General features: G+C 43.4%; 1 protein-coding gene across 3 annotated transcripts; it reads right to left on the reverse strand.

Annotated features, from left to right (window-relative positions):
* Nucleotides 1-23: 23 nt before the first annotated feature.
* On the reverse strand, nt 24-15899 carry KRT222 (keratin 222). 3 transcript variants are annotated; one of them, XM_033169782.1, is made up of 6 exons: nt 15715-15899; nt 8497-8625; nt 5865-6085; nt 4421-4452; nt 2887-2995; nt 24-810 (listed from the first exon to the last, which is right to left on the reverse strand). In XM_033169782.1, the coding sequence occupies exons 1-6, from the start codon at nt 15808-15810 to the stop codon at nt 597-599; spliced, it is 801 nt and encodes a 266-aa protein (XP_033025673.1). In that variant the 5' UTR covers nt 15811-15899; the 3' UTR covers nt 24-596. The 3 variants fall into 3 exon arrangements, with proteins under 3 accessions (XP_033025673.1, XP_033025672.1, XP_033025674.1); XM_033169781.1 differs by having other exon boundaries at nt 4373-4452; XM_033169783.1 differs by having other exon boundaries at nt 4373-4452; nt 15632-15824.
* Nucleotides 15900-23068: the final 7169 nt, after the last annotated feature.

A 23068-nucleotide genomic window follows, 5' to 3' on the forward strand; every position in this document is an offset into this window, starting at 1 on the left:
TACACCACACTGGCTCCCAAGGGCAATGTGTGTATGTTTCACAGTGAGTGTTAATTGTACTACTTTGGAATTACCTGGCTTGAGGCCTATTTGCCTTCTTGAAGCTTTTGTATTACCAGTTCCTGGGAGGTAACGGTGCTAAGGAGTGTTGGTGAAAATATAAAATGACGGAGATAAAAATGACTACGGACAAGTTATAATCACTTATAATCCTGTGGCAGAGGAAGTCCTTTCAAATGTAGATGCTTAGTTCTGCAGAGACAAGTCTTTGAACCCATTAAACATTGAAATGATGAAAATTATATAAAAAAATAATAATTCTTCTCTGGAGGAAAACAAAAGGTGGGGGAGGTATTTCATCAGGTGTTTTAACTAACAGGAATTCTGTTTGACAGGATTCCCGTAACTTCCTCTCATATAGACGCATGAGCCATCTTCAAAATAATTAGAGGATTATAGGTATATATACATTAGCTGAAAAAATATACTCCTAGTATTGACAGACAGGAGACAATCATGTGGTCCACCTGGGTCCATACTGTCATTTATTTCTGAAACCCATCCATGAATAACCTTTGGGTTAACGTGATGCAGATTTAGGTTTTGATGGATGGGATACTGCAAGACCGCCTCATAACCAATCTCACTTCGATATCAGGCAGGCCTTTCTGTTTAGTCTGTAAACAACCTTCATCTGTGGCTGCCAAGTGGAGATCAAACCGCAAAGAAACTGATTTTTTCCTTAAGCGAGGGTTGTCTTTAAAGAAAGAGCCTTCCCATTCTTTAATCACTTCATCTACTTTCTCCGTCCTGAAACAATAAATTAAACATTATACTGCACACATGAATGAGTGTGGAACAGACCTTCAAGCTAGGGTTTCACCAAGTGATGGGAAATGGCATGACCTGACCACACACAGAGTTTTTGTTTAGTCAGCTGAAATATGGGGGCTTGTTTTAAAATCTGTATCCCTCAGGAAATGTGTTGGCAAGTTGCAACCTTTCTGCAGTTTTTTACTTGTAAAATGAAAGACACCCAACTTGCTACACATGAACTTATGCCAAACTGAAGTGCTGCCCTAGAAAAATGATCAACCAGGATTTCATACTATGGAAAGAAAGATACCCATGGAAATCTGCTTTTACAACCTTCTTCAGGAGAGAAGGCAGAGAGAAATTCTGTTGAACTAAGCAACACCGATTTAAGGATCTGCATTAATCTATCGCTGAGTTTTTAGGCTCCCTTTAGTACCGATGGTTTCTTGTTTCGTATTAATTAATGTTCGCTAAATGCCTGTTGATGCCTTTTAACATTTGGGCCCCAGTCCTATATACAGGACACATCAACACTAAAAATTTAAAGCTCATTTAAAACATATGGTTTCCCCCAAAGAATACTGGGAACTGTAGCTCTGTAAGGAGCTAAACTACAGTTCCCGGGATTTTGGCGGGGTGTGCGTGTGATGGACTTTAAATGGGTTTAAAATGTATAGTATGGTATGGTATGGATGTAGACTGCTATTGAACACAGTGAGACATACTTCTGAATAAAATAGTCCATCACTCATTGGCCTAGTTTGCATTTCTTGGTAAGCATCAGGTTAGTTAATGGTTTATTGTGAATCTGTGATTTTCACTTGCCTTGTTCCTTTCCAAATAGCTATGGGAGAAACAAACCACTATAACTGGGTTTGGTTGTCATGCAGACTGCTTACTGTGGTTTGCTTCCCTCAAACAAACCGCAACCAATAATCCAAAAACAACCCACAGTGGACCTTAAGGCACCCACACTGGGTACCCCTATGTTGTCTGAAAACAAGATGATACAGGGTGCTTGATAAGAAGCAGCCCTACTATGAAGCAAGGTGAGGTTGCCACTTTAACTGGCAAATGTTGCTCATTGCCAAGGTGTTCTTGCACATTTCCCACTCACTGCGATAAACTTCTGCAGGATAATTTTATGGTGGATTTTGTCTCTTGTTGACGGAGGTGGTAGTATTAGTTGCCCCCCAAAACGTCCCAAGCTCAACCTGCCTCAGAGAATGTTTCCCTATTTCTTGCAAATCGGGTTCTACCATGAGTAAGAGCACGTGTTGCGATCGGGACCTGGCAAGACACATTCCCTTCCTGTGGGGGTGGGGCCGGTAGCCGGCCTTAGTAGCTAATGGTCAGTCAGGAGTTGCTGGGCAAAAGTTAATGTTGCAACTTGTGATGGACAGCTTAGCGTCCTATTTAAGCCTCAGCACGTAGGGCGTTCCTTCTCTTGGCTTCGGCTGCTGATCACCCATCCCGCCCCCCCTTTTTTCTTAGGCCTCTGCGTTGACTTTGCTCTGCCTGTCATGGGGTCGTCTGCTTTGCAGGGGCCCAGTAGGAATTTGTCCATCTGGCCGATTGGCTGTGCCTTTTGGTTTTGCCTACTGCAGTAGCAACTTGTCACAACTTGTAAGGTTGGCGGTTAGGCATTGGTTCCTGTGTGGATTGCTGGATTGGGCGCTGCCCATCCAGAATCAGGTTGATGCTGGGAATTCCGTTAAAGGAATCCGGCGACTCTTATGCTTTGTCCGATGCCCCCGGTAGGGGTTAGGGCCATAAGCCGAGTCCCCGGGACCATTGAGGAAGAGGGACGTGTTGCTGCCCCCCCCGTCCTTAACTCTCCTCAGTCGCATTCTCCCAATCGCTGGTTCTAGGCCAGCCTCTGTCCCGGTGTGACAGTAGTCTGAACCAATGCCTACGCAACCACTCACCGAATTTGTATTTAAATAAAGTTGTGGCCCTAAATTATTTGCCAAAAACCCAAACCAAAAATCTGTCTCCTGTGTCAAGTCAATGAGGGGTGGATTGAGGTCCTCGATACGCAAGTGCTCTGCGCTGTTCAGTTTCACTTACTGTATCGTTCCACAAGCCTCTGCGCTCTCCTTTGTGGCGTTTCCATTTAAGACTGCTTCCTTTGTCAGTATTTCCACTTTTTCAATCTCGTGCGCCTTTAGCTCACTTGCTGTATAAATTAAAACAGAAAAGAAAATGCAGTTTTCACTGTTATGCGGGAACAGGCATAGGTAACCATATATGGCTTTTCCCCCTGGTTCAATTAGAAAATGAGAAACGGTAATTAGTTGATTATCAAGGGATGTGCGGTGTTCAGAGAAGAGGAGGTTATGTGTTTGTAAGGAATTTCTTGGGTAGTCCAAGGAGCCAAATGAGGGATTAGAAGAGTCATATTGAATGGGACAGCAGGAACATGGTTGTAACAAATAAATAAATAAATCAAACAAACAAACAAACAAACAAACCACTGTGTGAATTGCTATACAGTCGTGCCTTGGAAGTCAAATGGAATCCGTTCCGGTAGTCCGTTTGACTTCTGAAAAGTTCAGAAAACCCCGTCGGAGGTTCGGCTTCCAAAAATAGTTTGCAAACCGGAACAGTCACTTCTGGGTTTGCGGCATTCGGGAGCCAAAACGTTCAAGAACTAAGCTGTTCGAAAACCAAGGTACGACTATAGCTTGTTAGTTATGCCCTGCATAGCTCACACAAGACTGCTTACGTATCCTGAAAATGCAACACAGTTCAAAACAACAGCAGGAAATCTAAATAACAGTACAAAACTATTTAAAAACAGAGGCCAGTTAAAGATAAATAAAATGGCAGTAGAGATTTCAGCAGCTTAAAAAGCTACATAATGTATTTTAAAATGGCCCATGAAACAGAGCCCCAAAATTAGGGGTTGGGGGTTGGGGAGCGGCCTGAAATGAACAGGTTTTTAAAAGCTGCTTAAAGGTTTAGGATATATGTACTCCTATGCAGCAGAGGTCCATAACATAAGGGGGCCATCACAGAAAAGGCCCTGTCTCATGTGCTTATCAACTTTATAGATGGGTCTACATGTAAGGCCCTGAAGCAGTCATCGTGCCTAGGCAAGTTTGTATGTTATGTGTAGGTAGCCCTCCACATAACATGGTACCAAACTGTTTAGAACAGGCACCCCCAAACTCGACCCTTCAGATGTTTTGGGACTACAACTCCCATCATCCCTGACCACTGGTCCTGTTAGCTAGGGATGATGGGAGTTGTAGTCCCAAAACCTCTGGAGGGCCGAGTTTAGGGGTGCCTGGTTTAGAACTTTAAAGGTAAACACCAGCACTTTGAGATGAGCCCGGGAACCCACTGATAACCGAAGCAAATGGTTTTGAATAGGTGCCACACATTGTGATCACCTAGCCCAACCTATTCTGCCCATTGAAGTTTCCAGAATTACAGAGTTGTCTCTTATTTTCCAGTGGATGATTTTCTTAAACTCCTACGAGTTCTGATTCACATTCAACTTTGGTGAGCTGTCTTTTTTATGTTAATTCTAGGTCTTTAGAAAACTCACATGAAGGTAAGATAAATGCTATTTGGCTAGTGGTGCGCTTTTTGTCACCTTTTCTGTCTTGGCACGCAGAACGATGAAACCTTGAAAGAAAAAGAGGAAGAAACTGTAAGAATGTAGAATGGGCCTGCTTATGGTTAGATCCTTCTAAATTGAGGGCTGCCAGACTTCAGGCTTTCTGGATATTTTTTGTTTTGTTGGTGGATATCCACCAACCAGAGCCAGATGCATAATAATAGTTGGGGGGTTGTTGTGCTGACGTGCACTTGGAATAAAGGGGCAGAGCACAAATTAAATCCAGGAATCTGCTTTCAGTAACAGAACTGAGTTCAAAAGTCCTTTCACACAAGAGCTTCCTGGTCCCCCCCCCCAACATACATTGGATCAACCTGATTTAGGTTTTTAGCTGCTGCTGCTTTTGGACAATTCAGAATCAGGAACACTTACCGATTGACTGTGAATTGCCCAAAGAAGTAGCAGCAGATCTTGATCTACCTATTGCCCATCCCTGTTCTAGAGAAACAGATACCATGAACATTTGCAGCTGGTGAGCTCTGTGGGTTGAGCAGTCCCTATTGAACTTGTTTGGTCTGCAGCATGACACTTTAGACCTTCTGCCTGTCCAGTATACAAGCATGTGGCAATCTCTATCAGAGTAGAGTTAGCTCAGGGCTGTTTCATATGTTGTTTCTTTCCTCTATGGAGACAATGCTCTGGACTGGATGCAACATACTGTATATACAGTATTGGCTTATGAAGCCGAAATGGTTAAAACACTTGTGCCACATGCCTGAATGGAGAATCTGCCACAATTGAAGGTTTCTTGGGTTAATTAGTCTGGCCCACCACATGGTCTGAGGGTCAGTGGACTGGCCCACGGCTGAAAAAGGTTGCTGACCCCTGATTAAGAGTTTCCTGTAATACAAAGGTGATTGCAGAAGTTTCAAACTCTCCCCCTCTCACCCACCAGATTGCCTAGCCCATATATTTTTTAATATATGGGCTATGCAACCAATGAAAATGGTTGGTCCACTTCCCAGCTAAATCACCTTGGATCTGCCACAGTGCTAGCCATGTCAAGAATTTTAGGCAGGAAGTGGGATATAAATCTAGGCAGGCAGGCAGGCAAGATAACTTTTACTAGCCATAGAACCCTGGCTATGCTGTATGTCATGTGTTGGCAAACGAAGGCCTGCAGGCCGGATCATGCCCAATTGCCTTCTCGATCCAGCCTGTGAACGGTCTGGGAATTGCCACATGGATCGCCAGCATGTGCATTCTTTCCCATTTTAAGCAGCCCCTCTCCGGAGCCCTTTCATGGACCACTCATCGTCCTGCCGCTGCCGCCAACCCCTGCCGCTCACAAGACACAGGTAAGCAGCCACCAGGGCTCGTAGTGCTCTTGCATCATTCCCCCCCAAAAATATAGTCCGGCCCCCCACAAGGTCTAAGGGACAGTGGACCGCCCCCCTGCTGATACAGAGGACCTGAGTACCTTTTCTCCTCCCGCTCTAGCAGACTGCGGTACGTAGCTATTTCTTGCTCAAGCCTCATCTTGGTGTTTAGTAATATTTCGTGTTGCTGCAGCTGCTTTTCAATCCCTTGCCGCACTTTATGTAGCTCTCTCTCCAGGCCTTCAATCTCTGCTTCCAGATGCTTCATTTGTGTCTGGTACTGCTGTTCGGTGGTGCGCAGAGAATTTTCCAGACCCCTTTCCTGTTAAATTAGATTACTAGTTTCAATTCCAGAATGTATTTCTAAAAAGCCCAGGACCATTAAAAAAAACAAAAACAAGGAAGGGGATAAATAACTTTTAAAAACACACACACATACACAATCAACTTTAAATTAAATCCACACTAATAAAATCAGTATTTGTCATAAACCTTTATATTCTGAGCAATATAAAACATACAGTGGAACCTCGGTTTTCGATCATCTCGGAAGGCGAAGGTTTCGTTTTTTGAACAATTTTCAGAAGCTGAACGTGCTACGTTTTGAGTTTCCTTATTGTATTTAGGCTTCTGTATTGAATTTTCGGTTTTCGAATGTTTTGGAAGTCGAATGGTCTTCCAGAACGGATTACATTCGAAAACTGAGGTTCTACTGTACATTGGTGCCTCGCAAGACGAAATTAATTCGTACTGCGAGTGCTGTCATCTAGCGAAAATTTTGTCTTGCGAAGCATGGACGGGGGAAGTGCAGTTTGACGGGGGGGGGACGTGAAAATTTTTCGTCTTGCGAGTTGCGCCCATAGGGAAATTCATCTTGCGAGTCACCCTTTTGTTAGCGAATGCCTTTCGTCGAGCGAGTTTTTCGTCTAGCGAGGCATTCGTCTTGCGAGGTACCACTGTAGTTACATTCAATCAGGGTTGATAGCAGATATTTGGCTGCAGGGATCAGATCTATTAATGCAGGAATTGCCGACCTTTCAGTGACCAGTGGAAACATTTTGAATTTTGAGAAAGTGCTGTGGGCGCCAGTCCCAAAATGTCTGCCCTAGGGGGATGGCACAAGGTCATGCTTGCTGTGGGAAGTCACCCATGTCCTAATGCAGGCATAGGCAAACTCGGCCCTCCAGATGTTTTGAGACTACAATTCCCATACTACTGGTGCTGTTGGCTAGGGATGATGGGAGTTGTAGTCCCAAAACATCTGGAGGGCCAAGTTTGCCTATGCCTGTCCTAATGGATCTGACTATGGAGATCCCACAATATTGTTTCCCTTCCCCACAATGCTGCTGTTGCTGTCTGATAACAATAGGAGATTATGGATTCCATTTCCCATTTCTCCATGTGACCTTTTCTTTGCCAGTCTCCTCCCAGGCCATCCTTTTCACTATCTAGGTCAGTGTTTTTCAACCACTGTTCCGTGGCACACTAGTGTGCCGCGAGATGTTGCCTGGTGTGCCGTGGGAAAAATTGAAAAATTACTTTATATATAGTCAATATAGGCACAGAGTTAATTTTTTTAACATTTTCTAATGGTGGTGTGCCTCGTGATTTTTTTTCATGAAACAAGTGTGCCTTTGCCCAAAAATGGTTGAAAAACACTGATCTAGGTGACAAGAAAATAGAACTTATCACAAGTAGTAGGCACCTTAGACTAAGGAGACGGCAACAAATCAGGAATAAAAGCCAGAAGAAAGACGCAGCAGCAGATTGAACTATTGGGGTAGCCTGATGGGAGCACCCTATATAAGTTCCTGATACAGTAAGCTATGATCTAGCCATGAGGTAAACTGCTCCTGACTTCCAGCTTAATCTTTGACCCTTTTTGCTGCCTTTGTTCTTCAATCCTGACTCCTGTCTTATTCCAAGCTCACCTCAGGCCCAGCCTACAGTGTTGGGAATGGTGGAGATAAAGCCATGCCCTCCAACACTTCTCCGATGAAAATAGGAACGTCCCATTCCATAATAATAATTTTACTATTTATATCTCACACATCTTACTGGGTTGCTTACATCATATATAAAAACATAACAAAACATTAAAAAACACTTCCCTATACAGGATTGCCTTCAGACGGCTTGGGGGTCGGATAACTCCATACCCTCCAACATTTCTCAAATGAAAATAGGGAGATCCTAAGGGTGGCACTGTGGGTTAAACCACAGAGCCTAGGGCTTGCTGATCAGAAGGTCGGCGGATTGAATCCCCACAACGAGGTGATCTCCCGTTGCTCGGTCCTAGCTCGAGCCCACCTAGCAGTTCGAAAGCACGTTGAAGTGCAAGTAGATAAATAGGTACCGCTCCAGCGGGAAGGTAAACAGTGTTTCTGCATGCTGCTCTGGTTCACCAGAAGCGGCTTAGTCATGACCCACATGACCCAGAAGCTGTATGCTGGCTCCCTCGGCCAATAAAGCAAGATGAGCGCTGCAACCCCAGAGTCATCCACGACTGGACCTAATGGTCAGGGGTCCCTTTACCTTTACCTTTCCTTTACCTTAAGGAAAAGTGGGACATTCCAGGATCAAATCAGAAAGCAGGATGACTTTTCTAAATCAGGGATGTCCCTGGAAAATAGGGTCTATAAAGTTACCTTGGGTACTGTGAGCCCAAGGGAAAACAGCAAGCAATTTCACCTCCTCTCTGCACAGACAGCCCAGCTGCTCAATCAGACTTACCACAGCATGGAGAGAATCAATTTCCATCTGCATATGGTGCCACTGACGTCTTGCTTCATTTAGCTCTGCCCTGGCTGCTTTTAGCGCTTCCTCGTCTTTGCTCATTCTTTCACTAGTGGCTTCTTCTAGCTGCAAAGAGGAAACATTGGCCACATCAGTTCAAGATGTCCCACACTGAAAATTTCAAATTCTGCTGTGTGAATGAATCTTAGGTTCCTGAAACAAAGCCGTCTACCTTACATACCAAAATGTTAAGATGAATTTATGGATGACTGCAAAGCAACCCCCACCACTATTCTTTATTACAGGGATGGGAAACTTGTGTTTCCCCAGGTATTGTTAGGCTACAGCCACCACCATCCTTGATAGATCCAGTGTTTTGGGGTGATCAGAATGCCGATCTGGGCCATGGTGTTCCATGTGTTTCTCCTAACTTCAGGCTTAACACTGGGGTGGGAGCGAATGTTCTGCCTGCATACAATCTGCAGCAAGTACTAGGTCGCCAACACATCAGAAAGGCCGATGTTGCTCTTGTATTTTAATGGTGGATCCTGTGGATAGGATCTGAAGAACTCAGCAGCTGCTACAAGGCCAGTTTTTTCATTCACCACAGCATCTTTCGTACCAGTGTGTAAACCAAGATGCCTTCATGCGGCTCCGCCTGATATGTGCCAAGACAGACACACTGAAGCACAAAGAAGATCCAAGAAGAACAGATTGCACAACTCCCCTCGAGGGACTTGGCATGTTTCAAAGGACACATTGGCACAACTACAGAGGTTACTCCATAATATTGTTTGCTTAAATATAAAATGCCATCCATGGCACTTTACAAAAAAAAGAGGTCCTTGCCCCAAAGCTCTTACAGTCTAAAATAGAGGATGGGGGGAATGGAGGCATGGGCAGGCAGGGGAAGAATATGAAGTTACTTCAATTACTATCACATATACCGTACTTTTCAGTCTATAAGACGCCCCCATGTACAAGATGCCCCCTTTAAGAGTTTAAGAATATTGGGGGGGGGGGGTTGTTGAGCGTTTTTTTTTTTTTTTTTTTTGCAGAGGATTGCCCAGGGTTGTTGAGCTTTTTTAAGGGGGGATTGCTGAAAATTGCTCACCTGCACGTGTTGCAAAATCCACCTCCCGTCTGTCCCATCCCCCGCAGAAACTGCCAATCACCAGCCCAACTGCTGGAGCGTCAGCCAATCAACACCACCCATTGACGCAGTGACCAATCAAACGTCCACCCTATGCACTCCCCATATATAAGACGCCCCCCTATTTTAAGCATGATTTTAAAAGAAAAAAACATAGTCTTGTACACGGAAAAGTACGGCACTTTGGCTTTGTTACAATGGGAACTAGGGGGAAGTTCTAAGGGCTTCCCAGTAAATTATAGGATGCAGAAATATACTGTTAAGGACTCACTGACTTAAGGACTCAATGAAGCTTCTCGAGAAAGTTCAAAATACAGTCAAGGTGTCTATGAGTCAGTTGCTTGGCTATCACTGGGGGGGGGGGAGAGAAGGCAAATGGTTTGAATCCCAGAGTGCTCATTAAGATCATAATTCAGAAACACTACTCGGTTCCAACATCAGACAACATGACGAATCTGCTAACCTGTGTACTATATTTACTCGAATCTAATGCACACCCCAATTTTCAAAACCTTGAAAACCAAAAAGGTTTTTGTTTGAGAATGTAATGCGCATTGGCAAAAAGTGCACTCCCAAGGCCTGTTCAATCTTCTCTCCTGAGAGCCGCCGTTTTCCGTCTCAAATACCGTCCCTGCGCAAATGGGCTGCTGTGCCCACGCCTGCAGCCAGACTCTTTTTTGCACCACAAGGCCAGTTCCTGCAACATTCACCTTGTTCACCAAGACCTTGTTTGGGGAGCAGGGCAATCTCAAATCAGCGGCTGGCGTGGCAAGTGTGGCGAGAGGAAAGGCAGTGTGTTCGTACGAGCAAACTCCCGTGATGCATACCGAGCCCCTGACTCACTTCACCCGGCTCCAGCGGCTTCCGCTGACCCACGTGGTTCTCCCCCTCCTGTCGCAAGGATGGCAGTGGTGGCGATGGAGTGGCAACAGAGCGACCAGGCCTCTAGTTAGCAAGAGCTCGTCTTTTTTCATGGTGCCCAAAGGGAAAAAAAGCAGACCCAGCAGAACTTGATCACCCCATCTAGGCAAGTTTGCAACTGAATCTAACGCGCACCCTAATTTTCACGGCATAATTTGGCCAAAAAGAGGGTGTGCATTACATTCGTGGAAATACGGTAATTTCAACACCTCATGTTTCTTCATCTACCTATTGGAGTTAAGCCAGTGCAGGGAAGCATTCCAACAACAGAACTGTGAGACATTTGGTGACATCACAGCGGTCCAGATAGTATTTACATTTTTAAAAAATTAAAAAATAATTTGTATACTGCCTTTCTGTCCTTAACAGTAGTGGGCATGCACCCACAAAGGAGGAATGTGATACGATGGGTGTGTTGTTGCAGAGATGGACAGTCCTGACAAAATACAGCCCACTGGTCAAGAAACCAAATATATGGGGCCAGGCATGTGCAGAGCTTGTCTGGGAGGCATGGAACATTCTTGGCATGATGGCATATGTTCAGCAGGCCCCTGGTGGACACCTCCCTGGCCCGACTTAGCCCTCTGAGGCTCAGGACAAGTGTACCCGGCTGCCCCACCATGCACGGGGCACGCTCTGGGCACTATGGGACAATTCTGGAGGCAGCAATTCTGAGGAAATAATAGACATAGATATGATAGCGGGTGGCACTGTGGGTTAAACCACAGAGCCTAGGGCATGCTGATCAGAAGGTCAGCGGTTCGCATCCCCGTGACAGGGTGAACTCCCGTTGCTCGGTCCCAGCTCCTGCCCACCTAGCAGTTCGAAAGCACATCAAAGTTCAAGTAGATAAATAGGTACCGCTCCGGTGGGAAGGTAAACGGTGTTTCTGTGCACTGCTGTGGTTCGCCAGAAGCAGCTTAGTCATGCTGGCCACATGACCCGGAAGCTGTATGCCAGCTCCCTCGGCCAGTAACGTGAGATGAGCGCCGCAACCCCAGAGTCGGACACGACTGGACCTAATGGTCAGGGGTCCCTTTACCTTTACCTTTTATGATAGCACTACGGAGGCTTTGGGGGATAATGGGTACTTTGCACTATTAACCCCAGATAAGGCTGCTTGATGGCTCCACTTTGACAGTGACTATGCATCGTCATGTTGTTACTTTTTTCAAGGTGCTTCTTGAAAAACTTGCCGTTCTGTCTTCATTTTTTGTAATTACATTTATTGGCAGGGGATTAAAATAGCCCCCTGGCCAAAAGCCACACTCCCCCCCCCACATTTGTACTGGAACATGTGAACAATTTATATAATATTTGAGTCTTTAATGAGAATAGATAATATATATGTAGGACAAAAAAGGTTAGCCTTAAAAACAATAAAGGAAATGATGGTCTGAAAGTCACAAAATGGATCACAGATTAAAATATTTTTTTAAAACATAAGAAACCCTAATAATAATTTCCTGTATTTATTAACCCAGACGAAGCCTGACTTGTTAATATATAATTTTATTCAGCCTGGTGGATCTGATACCTGTTTGAAAATGCATAAACATTGTTGTAGCATCCTATTGGAATTTGACTTTTCATCTGGCTGGTAGAAAATAATCGTTGGCAACTTGTTCAGACATAAGTTGTGGGTTTCTACTGACACCTACTTCTGAGGTAATATTTTTACAAATACCTAGCTTTGTTCCTTCTGGAAAAATGCAAATACTCTGTCATTACCAGATTACAAATTGCCTTTGCATGACACATCCTCAAATAACAGGGGAGTGACTGTAGGCATGGCGGACGTCATCTAAGGCCTGGTTTGTGCTGTTCATGGTATATGCAGAAGAAATTCATGCTTTAGGATGGTTATTTCCAAGAAGAAGAAGAAGAAGAAGAAGAAGAAGAAGAAGAAGAAGAAGCAAGAAGTACATCCTCCCCAAAGAGGTCAAATATATGCATGAAATTTGCATATGCAGCTAATTAATATGTATACATATAGGTTCACATTTAGAAAAACAAAAATACTGCAATCCAAGCAGAAACATGAAATATGATATGAGGATGAATGTGACCTGTATGTTTGTTCAGTTTGATGCTGTTGGCGGGCAACTTCAAGGCTCCAGTTGCTGTCCCTTCTTATGGTTCTTTACTAGGGGCTACACTTGCCAACCTCCCCCCGGCCTGCCATTCTCCCCTGCATTAATCCCCTTTCCATCTCATGCAACTATTAAGCTCACTTTTCACCTTTCCAGTTCCATTTCTGAAGGCACTTCTCCCCTTTATTCTGTAGCCCTGCTTTGCACCTCTTTTCACTTTCACCTTCACCTTCACGTCTGCCTCCTGCTCCTCTTTTTTGTGCCTCTGACCCTTGCTCACAAACCACCCTCATGGGAACCCCATGCATCTTTGTCCTTCCACACATTGCAACGACTAAGCACCCTTGCCACCTTCCATCCAATTATAAAGCCTCCTGTTTTCCCCCGCCTGTTCTGCGGACACTTCGTGGCCCAGCTTTCATGCTCACCCCCTTCCCATGCCTCCTACTCCCTCCTTTTTTGCAGCTCCCTTTACACCCCCATTTTCACCTTCACTCCCTTTCCCTCCTCAACTCGACCTTGGACACAAACCACCCCTTTCCCACAACTCATCCTCTCTCCTATTATAACAGCCCCCTTTGCGTGTGAACCATTCTGAAACGCACGGTACTATATCTTTTTAAGTTAAATAGATTATTAAGAGCAAGGCTGTCAGTTAGCTTGTTCAGTTAGGGAAGCTTAAGTTCAGCCGATGGCTTATGTACATATATGGCTTGTTAATAAAATATCTGTTCTAAATTATTACACGGAATCTGGAACTTAATGCTGAAGACAACACATGGCACCAGGAGTGAAATACAGTGTGTGACGCTACGAAGGAATATTTGAGGCCCCTTCTTCCTTTGTCTCTCTCACATGAGGTAGTTGAGGAATGGAAGAAGGAGATGTTTAAGTACAGTGAGAAGGGGGTAGCATTGTAAGGGGGGCAGGAGTGGCTGTTTTAAACAACAGCCCGTGCTGCAATCAGTAAAACAGGCAAAGAGCAACACTGAGAGGAAAGTGGCAGTTTTAAACATCAGCAGAGGTTTGAACGAAGCTGGGGTGCTTTAAAACAGCCACTTTGCCTCCTTTCAGGGTCTCTCCCTTCTCACTGCACTCAGACTTCTTTCCTCAGCTATTTCATGTGAGAGAGATAAAGGACGCACTGGCATGCACCACTCTCCCTGCGAAGGTTGATCATGAGCGAATGTGGCCTCATAGCCTCCAACTGCCCCGAAAATGCTGGGACCATCATGAAAACCCTTAAGCCATCGTGGCTTCTCACTTTCTCACACGGAGTCCGAAATCCCCATCTTTGTTGAGGTACACTAATCAGAAATGGCTTCACATTGGGGGAAGCAGGGATGAGAAAGTTGCCGACTGAGACCTCCTCCTCTGCCACCTCCTTTGCTGCTGCTCCTGGGAGTTGTAGAAGGTGGATTGGGGGAGGAGGAGAAGGAGGAGTCTTGCACCGGGTTCGAGCGAGGGAGCTAGGCTGGCCAGCCAGCAGAGTGTTAGCAGCACAAGTAGTGGGTAGGGGAGGAGAAGGGGGAGCAAGGCAAAGGCGACACTGACGTCCACGTCCCCGTTGTGGGAGGCTGTGACTCTCCAACCTGGCGGGTCCCCATACAGTTGACCATGCCAAATAAAAACAAGAAGGAGAAAGTGAGCCAGGTCAGGTCTGAAGAGAAGGTGGCAGCTGGAGGAGACCTTGGACAGGAACATGCGCTGGGGGTGTGTGTGTGGTGTAGCTGGCAGGATGAAGACAGGCCTGTGGGGGGCTGGAGTTGAGGGGTGTGGGGGCAAGGAGGTTATGGGGTCAAGGGTAGGCACTGGAGCTAGCTGGGCTTTGCACGGGGAGGGGTTGTCTGTATCCCAAAAAACTTTAATAAAAGTCTTAACATGCAAAACCAACAAAGAAAGAGAGCCCCTCCCCAGCAGTGATAGTGATGCAGAATTATGAGGACAGTTGGAGGGTATGCGGCCTGAAGAAAGTTCCTCACCCCTGCCCTATCCTACAGCTTTTCAATTGACCCAGGGCCATTGGTATATAGGTACGTAAGCCTTGTTTTAAGCAAAGTATGTTGCTATCAATGGCTGGGTGCATTGGAATGTGGGGAACCCAGGTCCAAGACCCTGCTCTGCCAAGAAACTCTCTGGATGGGCATGTCAGTGCCTCTGGGCCTAACTTAGCAGGCTGCTGTGAGGACAAGATGGTGTAACCTGTCCCAGCCTCTTGGGATAGGATTTGAAAGCTGCTGGAACATACATATACTGTAGTATCATCTTACACCAGAAGCTAGCCTGCTGTGAGATAATAATAGGGCCACACATGCAGAAATAACCATATTTAAAGTGTAGCAGGGTGGTAAGATCAGCCTGCAACTAAGCTTAAATATCTTGGTTTATGATGTGTTGCAGTACTCAGGCTAATTGTCCAGCTGTGATTCACAGATGTTTATTTCTGTGTGCATGTCTAATGGTGTCATTGTGACCGGATAACCTTTAAGAAATATGAGAGCTGGAACGAGGCAAGGCATTGCAAAATACCACGGCACTCGTTTTCATCTTCTGGGGGACACCGTAAATATTACCTCGAGGGTTAAAACACAGGCTCCCACAACCTTAAAAGTGGCTAGAAATCTTAACCCCCCTTAAAATGGCTCCTATACACAACTGCTAAAGGATGCCTACTTTATCTCCCCCCCCCCCGGCAAAAAAAAGAAGCATCATCTCAAAATGAGCCGAGAGTACTATTTCATTCGGGGGGAGGGGGTGGGAATAATAATAATAAAAAACCTTTGTCATCCTATTTACATAAACAAATAGATGCAAGGTGACACAACTCTTATACCATAATGTATTTCCCCGCAGTTTTTCGGGCTAGATATACTGCAGTATGAGAGGAGAAAAGAACGGAAAAACACACACACCACGATTCCCTTTCCCCAATAAAATGCTGCATTTGGAAAAGAAAATACTGTACCTCACAGAGGCTGAGAGAGGAACTGAGTACACATTGGATTGCCTCCTTATTCGGGCAGGTGCCTTTCTGTATATAATCATTACCTGGGTCCCTGCTGAGAGGATGGTCTCTATCTGACTTCTGGTGATGAGCGTTTCATAGTTTGCCCTGATCTCATTGAGGAGCTGGGACAGTTCCATGCTGCTCCCATCCTCCACCTTGGCTAACTCAACCTTATGGATCGGAGGAGAAGCCTGCAGCAGCAGCAGCAGCAGCAGCAGCAGCAGCAAAGCATTCTCAGTCTGCAGTAAGAGTGAGAACACAGAGGGAGAGAGAGCAGGGAGGAAAACACTGGTTTTTTTTTTAAAGCAGCAGAGTTCTATTCTCTTAGCATTGAAGAACAGCCATTTGTTTTTGATTTATTTCATTTATTAGATTTATACATACCGCCCTTCATCCTAAGATCGCAGGGCGGCTCACGGAATAAAATACAGGACAGAAACAAGGAAATAGCTAAAGCAAAACAGCAAAGCAGTAACACACCCACCCACTTTCTCACAGACACATTTAAAAGGCCGTAGAATCAGCCAAAGGCCTGGTTGAAGAGGAGCGTTTTCGCCTGGCACCTAAAGATATAGGATGAAGGCACCAGGCAAACCTCCCTGGGGAGAGCATTCCACAAATGCTTTGAAATGAAGTAATTACAGAATTAATTATAATTAATTATGTTTGCGAGTGAAACGAATTATGTAGGTTTTAGTGGAAGCCAAACTGCAGCCAAACAGAAACGGCGCTGATTGCGGTGGACAATGAGTGGCCCTTTAAATCCCTAGTGGTGGATGAATCAACTGAGGGCCACTTCAGAGTTGCTTTTTCTCCAACGCAGAGGCTATTTTATAGAGCATAATTTATTGCTTGGGGGGGGGGGGAGATAAGATAAAATGAAAAACAATCTTGACTGAAATTAGACACAAGGAAAAAGAGATGGAAAGATTTCCAAATAAGATTAGTATTAATTGGCAAATTAAGACGTTGCAGAGGCAGTTATCTATGCTAATAACGCAAGAGATGGAAAAGTTGAATTGTGCTAAATGAAAAACTTTAATTTGCCAATAAACCAGGGAAGTGGCTGGCGTATGAACAACAGAAGGAGAAAGAGAAGAAAGCGATAGTGAAGCTGCAAGAGGGAAACGTTGTGATAACAGATAGTGCACATATGAAAAAAAGTATTTCATCAATTTTATTCTAAGCTGCACAGTATAAAGCAATTTCTTCAAACTTCTCTTTTCAGTGGGCCTATTCAGACACATGATTGGTTACATGTTTCATTGTTTTTTGATGTTTTTGATATTTTATTTTCATTACAGATATGCTTGCCCCTCTGTGGGCTACGCTTGGGAGGAAGGGTGGCATATAGTTAAATTTGATAGCTAGATAAACAAACTAACCATATTAATGATTTTAAATGACGGTATTACTTGTTTACGCCAGATCACTATATTGTGAATTGCTTTATAATTGCCTTGGCTTTCCTGCAGCTAAATGATCTAACGCTTTGTGCCCTTAAGGCCTCATGAGGAATGACAAATAAGTTGAATATGGGATGTTGAAATTCGAACATCCTACACACTTTTCTTTGGAAGCCAAGAACGTTAAGTGCATAATGCAACATCCTACAAACTTTTCTTTGGAAGCAAAACAACCCAAATACCTTATGCAATGGGTTAGAGTTCATTTTCAACCATTTTTTTGGTATCAGCAAATTTCCTAACGCCTCAGTTCAGCACTGGGATTTTATTTATTCAAAATATTTTATAAGTTGGTTGTCTTTATCAATATTCAAGGGAGAATACCAAAATAACAGGCCTACAATGAAATGATAAAATGTAGCAGAGTGATGAAATAATGGCTTAGATATTTACTTACTTACTTACTTACTTACTATACTGAACACGCTCAAAAATTAAGAGTGACCAATAATTTCAATTTCAATTCAACCTTCCAAACAGTGAAAGTAAAAACATAGAATTACAAAACTTAAGAACTATTAAAAGTCTCCATGAAAAATGATGCAGGAATTGGCACGTCCCTTAGTTGTCTTAGAAAGGCACCATACAAATTGGGGGCCAGTACTCCCTCACCCTGGTCGCCATACATTTGAATCCACCTGGTGGGGGGCACCTGAATACCATATTTTTCCATGTATAACACGCCCCCATGTATAATATGACTCCTATTTTTGGGGACTCCATCCATCGCCAGTCTCCCATATGTACTATCCATGTATAAGACAACCCCCAATTTTATACTTGGAAATTTTTGGGGGGAAATATAGTCTTATACACGGAAAAATACGGTAATTCCTTTTAATGGAGATCTTTGGGCTGAAGACAGCCATTCGTGTATTCAAGTCCTAACCCATTAGAGCAGGGTTTCCCAAACTTGGGTCACCCTCTGTTTTTGGACTACTGTTCCCATCGTTCCTGACCACTGGTCCCGCTAGCTAAGGGATGATGGGAGCTGTAGTCAAAAAACAACTGGAGACCCAAGTTTGGGAAACCCTGCATTGGAGCATGATGGAGAACCTGTGACCTTCCAGATGTTGCCATACTCCCACTTGCCCCAGCCGGCACAGGTTAAGGATGATGGGGGTTGTAGTCCAGCCACAGGTTCCCACTGGAGCTTTGAAGGTTAAGTTAATCACTTTGAATTATGCTTTGAAAGGCACTGAAATAGCTATTTTAATGTCAATGTGATAGTGTCAGAATGATGGTTCTAAGCCGGAACTCTGATTGCAGTGTTTTGATGCAGCCGAAGATTCTGAACTGCCTTTAAGGACAGTCTGGTAATGCAGCACATTACAAAATCTAGCCTGGATAGAGCATAACTTTCTCCATAACAGTGGAGGGGCCACATTAATATACCAGAGAAAAATTAAGATCTGCAGAAAAATCTTTTGTTAATGTTTCCCATAGAGAATTCACCAGATTAATTTAAGAAGGGAATTTAGGCTCCAACTCTTTGATGCTTTAGCACATGTATTGCGAACCTACGGCTGTCCAAATGTTATTGGACTCCAACTCCCATCAGCCCCAGGGATGCTGGGAGTTATAATCCAGCAACATCTGGAGAACCACAGGTTTCTCACTCCATGTTTGACATGTTAACTGGATTAGAATATTTTTATTTATTTATTTACAGCCCACATTTTAGCTTATTCCAAATCCTCAAGGATGCTCACATTCAAAGCACCATAGAACTGAGCAAAACAAGCTCTTTGGTCCCCCTAAGCAATCTGTGTGTTTTCATCCATCTCAGCCTTGCAAACTCCTTAATTGACTGCATCTATACTCCTACACTTGAGCTTTGTGTAGATGTACACAGTGCTCTTGTTTCTTCAAGCTGTGACAAGTACCCTTGTGTTTCCTTGGCCCTAGGTACGATTACATACCTCGAGGTCACAACAGGATGCTAACGATGGTTGCCTCCTATGTGAACTCAGCTGGTCCAGATAATGATCAGTCAATTTTTGCAGTTCAAAGTTTCGACGCTTTGAAATAGCATCATCCAGGCAAAGGTTTATCAAAGCTTCTGCCAAGTGAATGCTGCTGGAAAATGTGCTTGACATTGATGTGCGTGTTCAAACAAGATAGTATTAAGAAAAAAAATCAGATGTATGTTGGAAATGTAAACATGCGAAAGGTACCTTTTATCATATGTGGTGGCTGTGCCCAGCGGTAAATGCTTTCTGGGATAAGATTTATAATGAGCTCAAGAAGGTAATGAAAGTTACCTTTTGTAAGAAACCAGAGGCATTTCTTCTGAGCATGACCAATGAAGAGATACCCAGTCAGGACAGAGTGTTTTTTATGTATGCCACAACAGCAGCTAGAATATTATTGGCAAGAACATGGAAAGGAGAAGAGATACCAACGGTGGAAGAATGGCAGATGAAGATGATGGAATACATGGAACTCGCAGAACTGACCGGCAGAATCCGGGACCAGAGGGAGGAGACGGTGTCACGAGAGTGGAAAAAATTTAAAGACTATTTAGTTAAATCAGCAAAATTGAATATTTGAGCAGAGATAAATTAGAGGCTTTAATAGGGTTATATTAGATAAAACTGGCAAAAGAAAATTTTTGTATGAATAATTTATTTGTTAAATAGGAGTTAAGATTTGACATTAAGATAAGACTTATAGTTGATTAAGTTTTTGACTGTGTAAAGTTAAACATATTGAAAATTTGAGCAAATGTTAAATGAACAAGATATAAAGCTACCTTTAAGATGTTTTTGACTTTGGAGAACTTCCGGTTTTGCCGCCACCGCGAACGGACGCGCTCCGTGAAGCTGTAAGCTGGAGCGGTCGCCACGGAGGTTTTTACGGGGCTTGTGAGGGCTGCACAGCCCCCAGAAAGGTTGGAGGGGGTGACCCTCAACCGAAGGATCCAGTGGCGCCAGGCGAGAACCCCGAATTCCCTGGCTTAACGGCGAGGGAGCGGAGGAACTCGGCGCGAGGATTAGAACACCTCCCGGCGGAAAAAGCCCCGGATACCGGAGCGGCGTGAGAGCGGTAAAATTTCCAACTTTTACCACCCCCAGACCATTACCTAATTGGCGGAAATTTTGGACTGAACATTAAACATCAAACCTAGCCGATTAGAAGGACGAGCGTAAAACCGTGGGGGGAGCAGGAAGAAAACGGAAATTATCCTTAGTGTAATTGTATCCAGTACAGGAAATTAAAGGTTCAATTCGGAAAATGGACTATGAAATAATATTACTGTGAACCTCTCCTTTTTCCCATATATTATGAGTTAAAAAGCAAGAAAGGAGAAGGGAAGAGAGAGAGAGAAGGGAAGAAGTAAAGACGCTTATTCTCTGAGACCCGATAACTTGGCGCTAGCAAACGACAAGGAGCCTCGCAGCTCGCAGAAGGTTTTAGAAAAATCGGAAAGTGGAAAGAGACTCCCGGTTTAAAAAGCTAAGCTAAGCAATCGACTTACATGAGACAAAGATGGAGCGGCGTGGAGTGATGAAGGGTGGGGAATTGTAAGGAGAAGAAGGAGGAAGTAATTAACAAAGAAGCAAGGGGAAATAACTAAAGCGAATAACCCAGCAAAGAGAGGGAGCCTCCGAGAAAAGCGACACCAGTGGTCACCAGCGGAACTGCAAGAAAAAGAAGTGGAAAATAAGAGAAGGAAACAGCGACACAAGAGGTGAGAGGGGCAATTGCAGCTGGAGAAAAACTGGTGAAATTGTAGGGGACTGAAATCCGGGGAAAAGAAAGGAATAAAAAGAAATTAAAGGACAAAAGGGACTGCAGGATTGCGGACTGTATAATGACAACAACTAAGAAATACAACACAAGAAGAAATTCAGGGGCAGAACAAGACATGGAGATTAAAGAACTAATCCTGAGTTTAAGAGGAGATATAAGAGGAGACATAGGAGAAATGAAGAAAGAATTCAATGACCTGAAAGTGGAAGTGAATAACAACATGAAAGGAATTGAAAAGAAACTAGACCAAATGAACGGGAAAATAGAGAGCAACACAAAGGCAATTGCTGAATTGAAGACGCAAGTATTGGAGTTGACAGAGGAGAATAAGGGACTGGTAAATACAATACAGGAAAATAAAAACAAGATACAGTCTTTGGAAGAAACTGTTAAGAAATTTCACAAGGAAATTAAAGAGTGTAAAAGGGAAGGAGAGAGGGCAAGGAAGGAAAGGGAGGAGTTTAGGATAACACAGGAGGCAACCTGGGATGCCATGTCGATGTTGCAAATGCAAGTTAAGGGGAATATTCTCAGATTCAGGGGTGTACCAGAAATGCCAGAAGAAAATCTACAAAAAACGATTATTAAAGAGATAGCCACCTGGTTAGAGATGCAGGAGGAGAGAGTGACTGAGGGTATAGAAACTGTGTTCAGGGTCAACTCCAAGAAAGCAAAAGAAAACAAGTGGCCAGGAGATTGCCTGATTTCTTTTGAATCAAATAAGCTGAGAAATCAAATCTTACAAACTAGAAGGAGAAAGATGCTTAAGATAGAAGGAGGAAATATAGTAGTGCTGAAAGAAATTCCTCCACGTTTGTTGAGAAAAAGAGAAAGGTACCAATCCCTTACGAAGGCATTGAAGGCAAAGTCTATCTCCTTTAAGTGGGAATACCCTGAAGGAATATCCTTTAATTTCAAAGGGAAAAGGAGGAGGTTTGATACACCAGAGGATGCTAACCTCTTCTTTGGCAGGTATAGGACAGAATTAGGAGGAGAGAGACTGCAAATAGGAAAAGAACCCAACCCAGGGACAGCACAAGAAGAAAGTAGCTCCGAGAGTGAATAGAGAGTTTTAAGCTAACGGTTTGAAGTTTAATACAATAAAATGAATCTCAAAATACTATCCTGGAATGTGAATGGTTTAAACAATAAGGTAAAAAGAAATAGGATAAGACACATATTATTGAAACAAAAATTAGACATTATATGCCTACAAGAAACCCACATAAAAAGAGACCATAAGAGATTATTAATTGACCCAAAATTGGGAACTGAATTCATTGCAGCAGATGAGAAAAAGAAGAGGGGGGTAGTAATTTATGTAAGACCAAGTCTAGAGCCACAATTAATTTTTGCAGATGGAGAGGGAAGAACGGTTATTCTCAAGATCAACTATAGAGGCGAGCCAATATATATTATAGGACTATACGCACCAAATGGGAAAAAAGTAGAATACTTCAAAAAGATTGAATCTAAAATGATGGATTTTGCCGAAGGGAAAATGGTGATGATGGGGGATTTGAATGGGGTAGCCAATCCGCAATTAGATAGAACGGGGAAAGGAGAGGAGAAAAAACAAGGGAAATTACCGCATACCTTTTTCAAAATGGTGGAGAAATTAGATATGAAAGATAGTTGGAGGTTTCGACATGAAATAGAAAGAGAGTATACGTATTATTCACATGCAAGAAAAATGGCGAGTAGAATAGATGCAATCTGGTTATCAATAGAGTTACTGAATAGAATAAAGGAAATAAAAATAGAACCAAGAACAATCTCAGACCACAATGCAATCCTACTCCAAATAAGATCAGAATGGGCAACAGGTATAAGAAGATGGAGGTTAAACAATGACTTATTATACGATGAAAAAATTCTGGAAGGTGCAAAAAAAGAATTAGTGGAATTCTTTAAAATGAATAAGGATAAGCAAACAGAACAGGGAATAATTTGGGATACAGGGAAAGCATACATCAGAGGTTACTTCATAAAACAGAATATTAGGAAGAAAAGAGAAAAAGAAAAAGAAAAAAAGAGAATAATAGAAGAACGGAATAAAAAAGAAAAGGAGCTGTATAAGAACCCAAAAAATGAAAAGTTAATAAAAGAGATTAAGATGTTAAAAACGGAATATAAAACAAAGATAGAACAGGAGATGGATTGGAACTTAAAA

This window comes from Lacerta agilis, chromosome 14 (genome assembly GCF_009819535.1).
Source record: "Lacerta agilis isolate rLacAgi1 chromosome 14, rLacAgi1.pri, whole genome shotgun sequence".
Lineage (NCBI taxonomy): Eukaryota > Metazoa > Chordata > Lepidosauria > Squamata > Lacertidae > Lacerta > Lacerta agilis.

Bases quoted from the DNA above. Each gene is read 5' to 3' on its own strand.
- KRT222 (XM_033169781.1), bottom strand. From the start codon at position 15,810: ATGGAACTGTCCCAGCTCCTCAATGAGATCAGGGCAAACTATGAAACG. The intron at 8,626-15,714 runs GTAATGATTATA...TCCTCTTTGCAG, and splicing joins TCCTCTCAGCAGGGACCCAG to CTAGAAGAAGCCACTAGTGA. The intron at 2,996-4,372 runs GTGAGTTTTCTA...TAATTTATACAG, and splicing joins AGCATTTATCTTACCTTCAT to CAAGTGAGCTAAAGGCGCAC.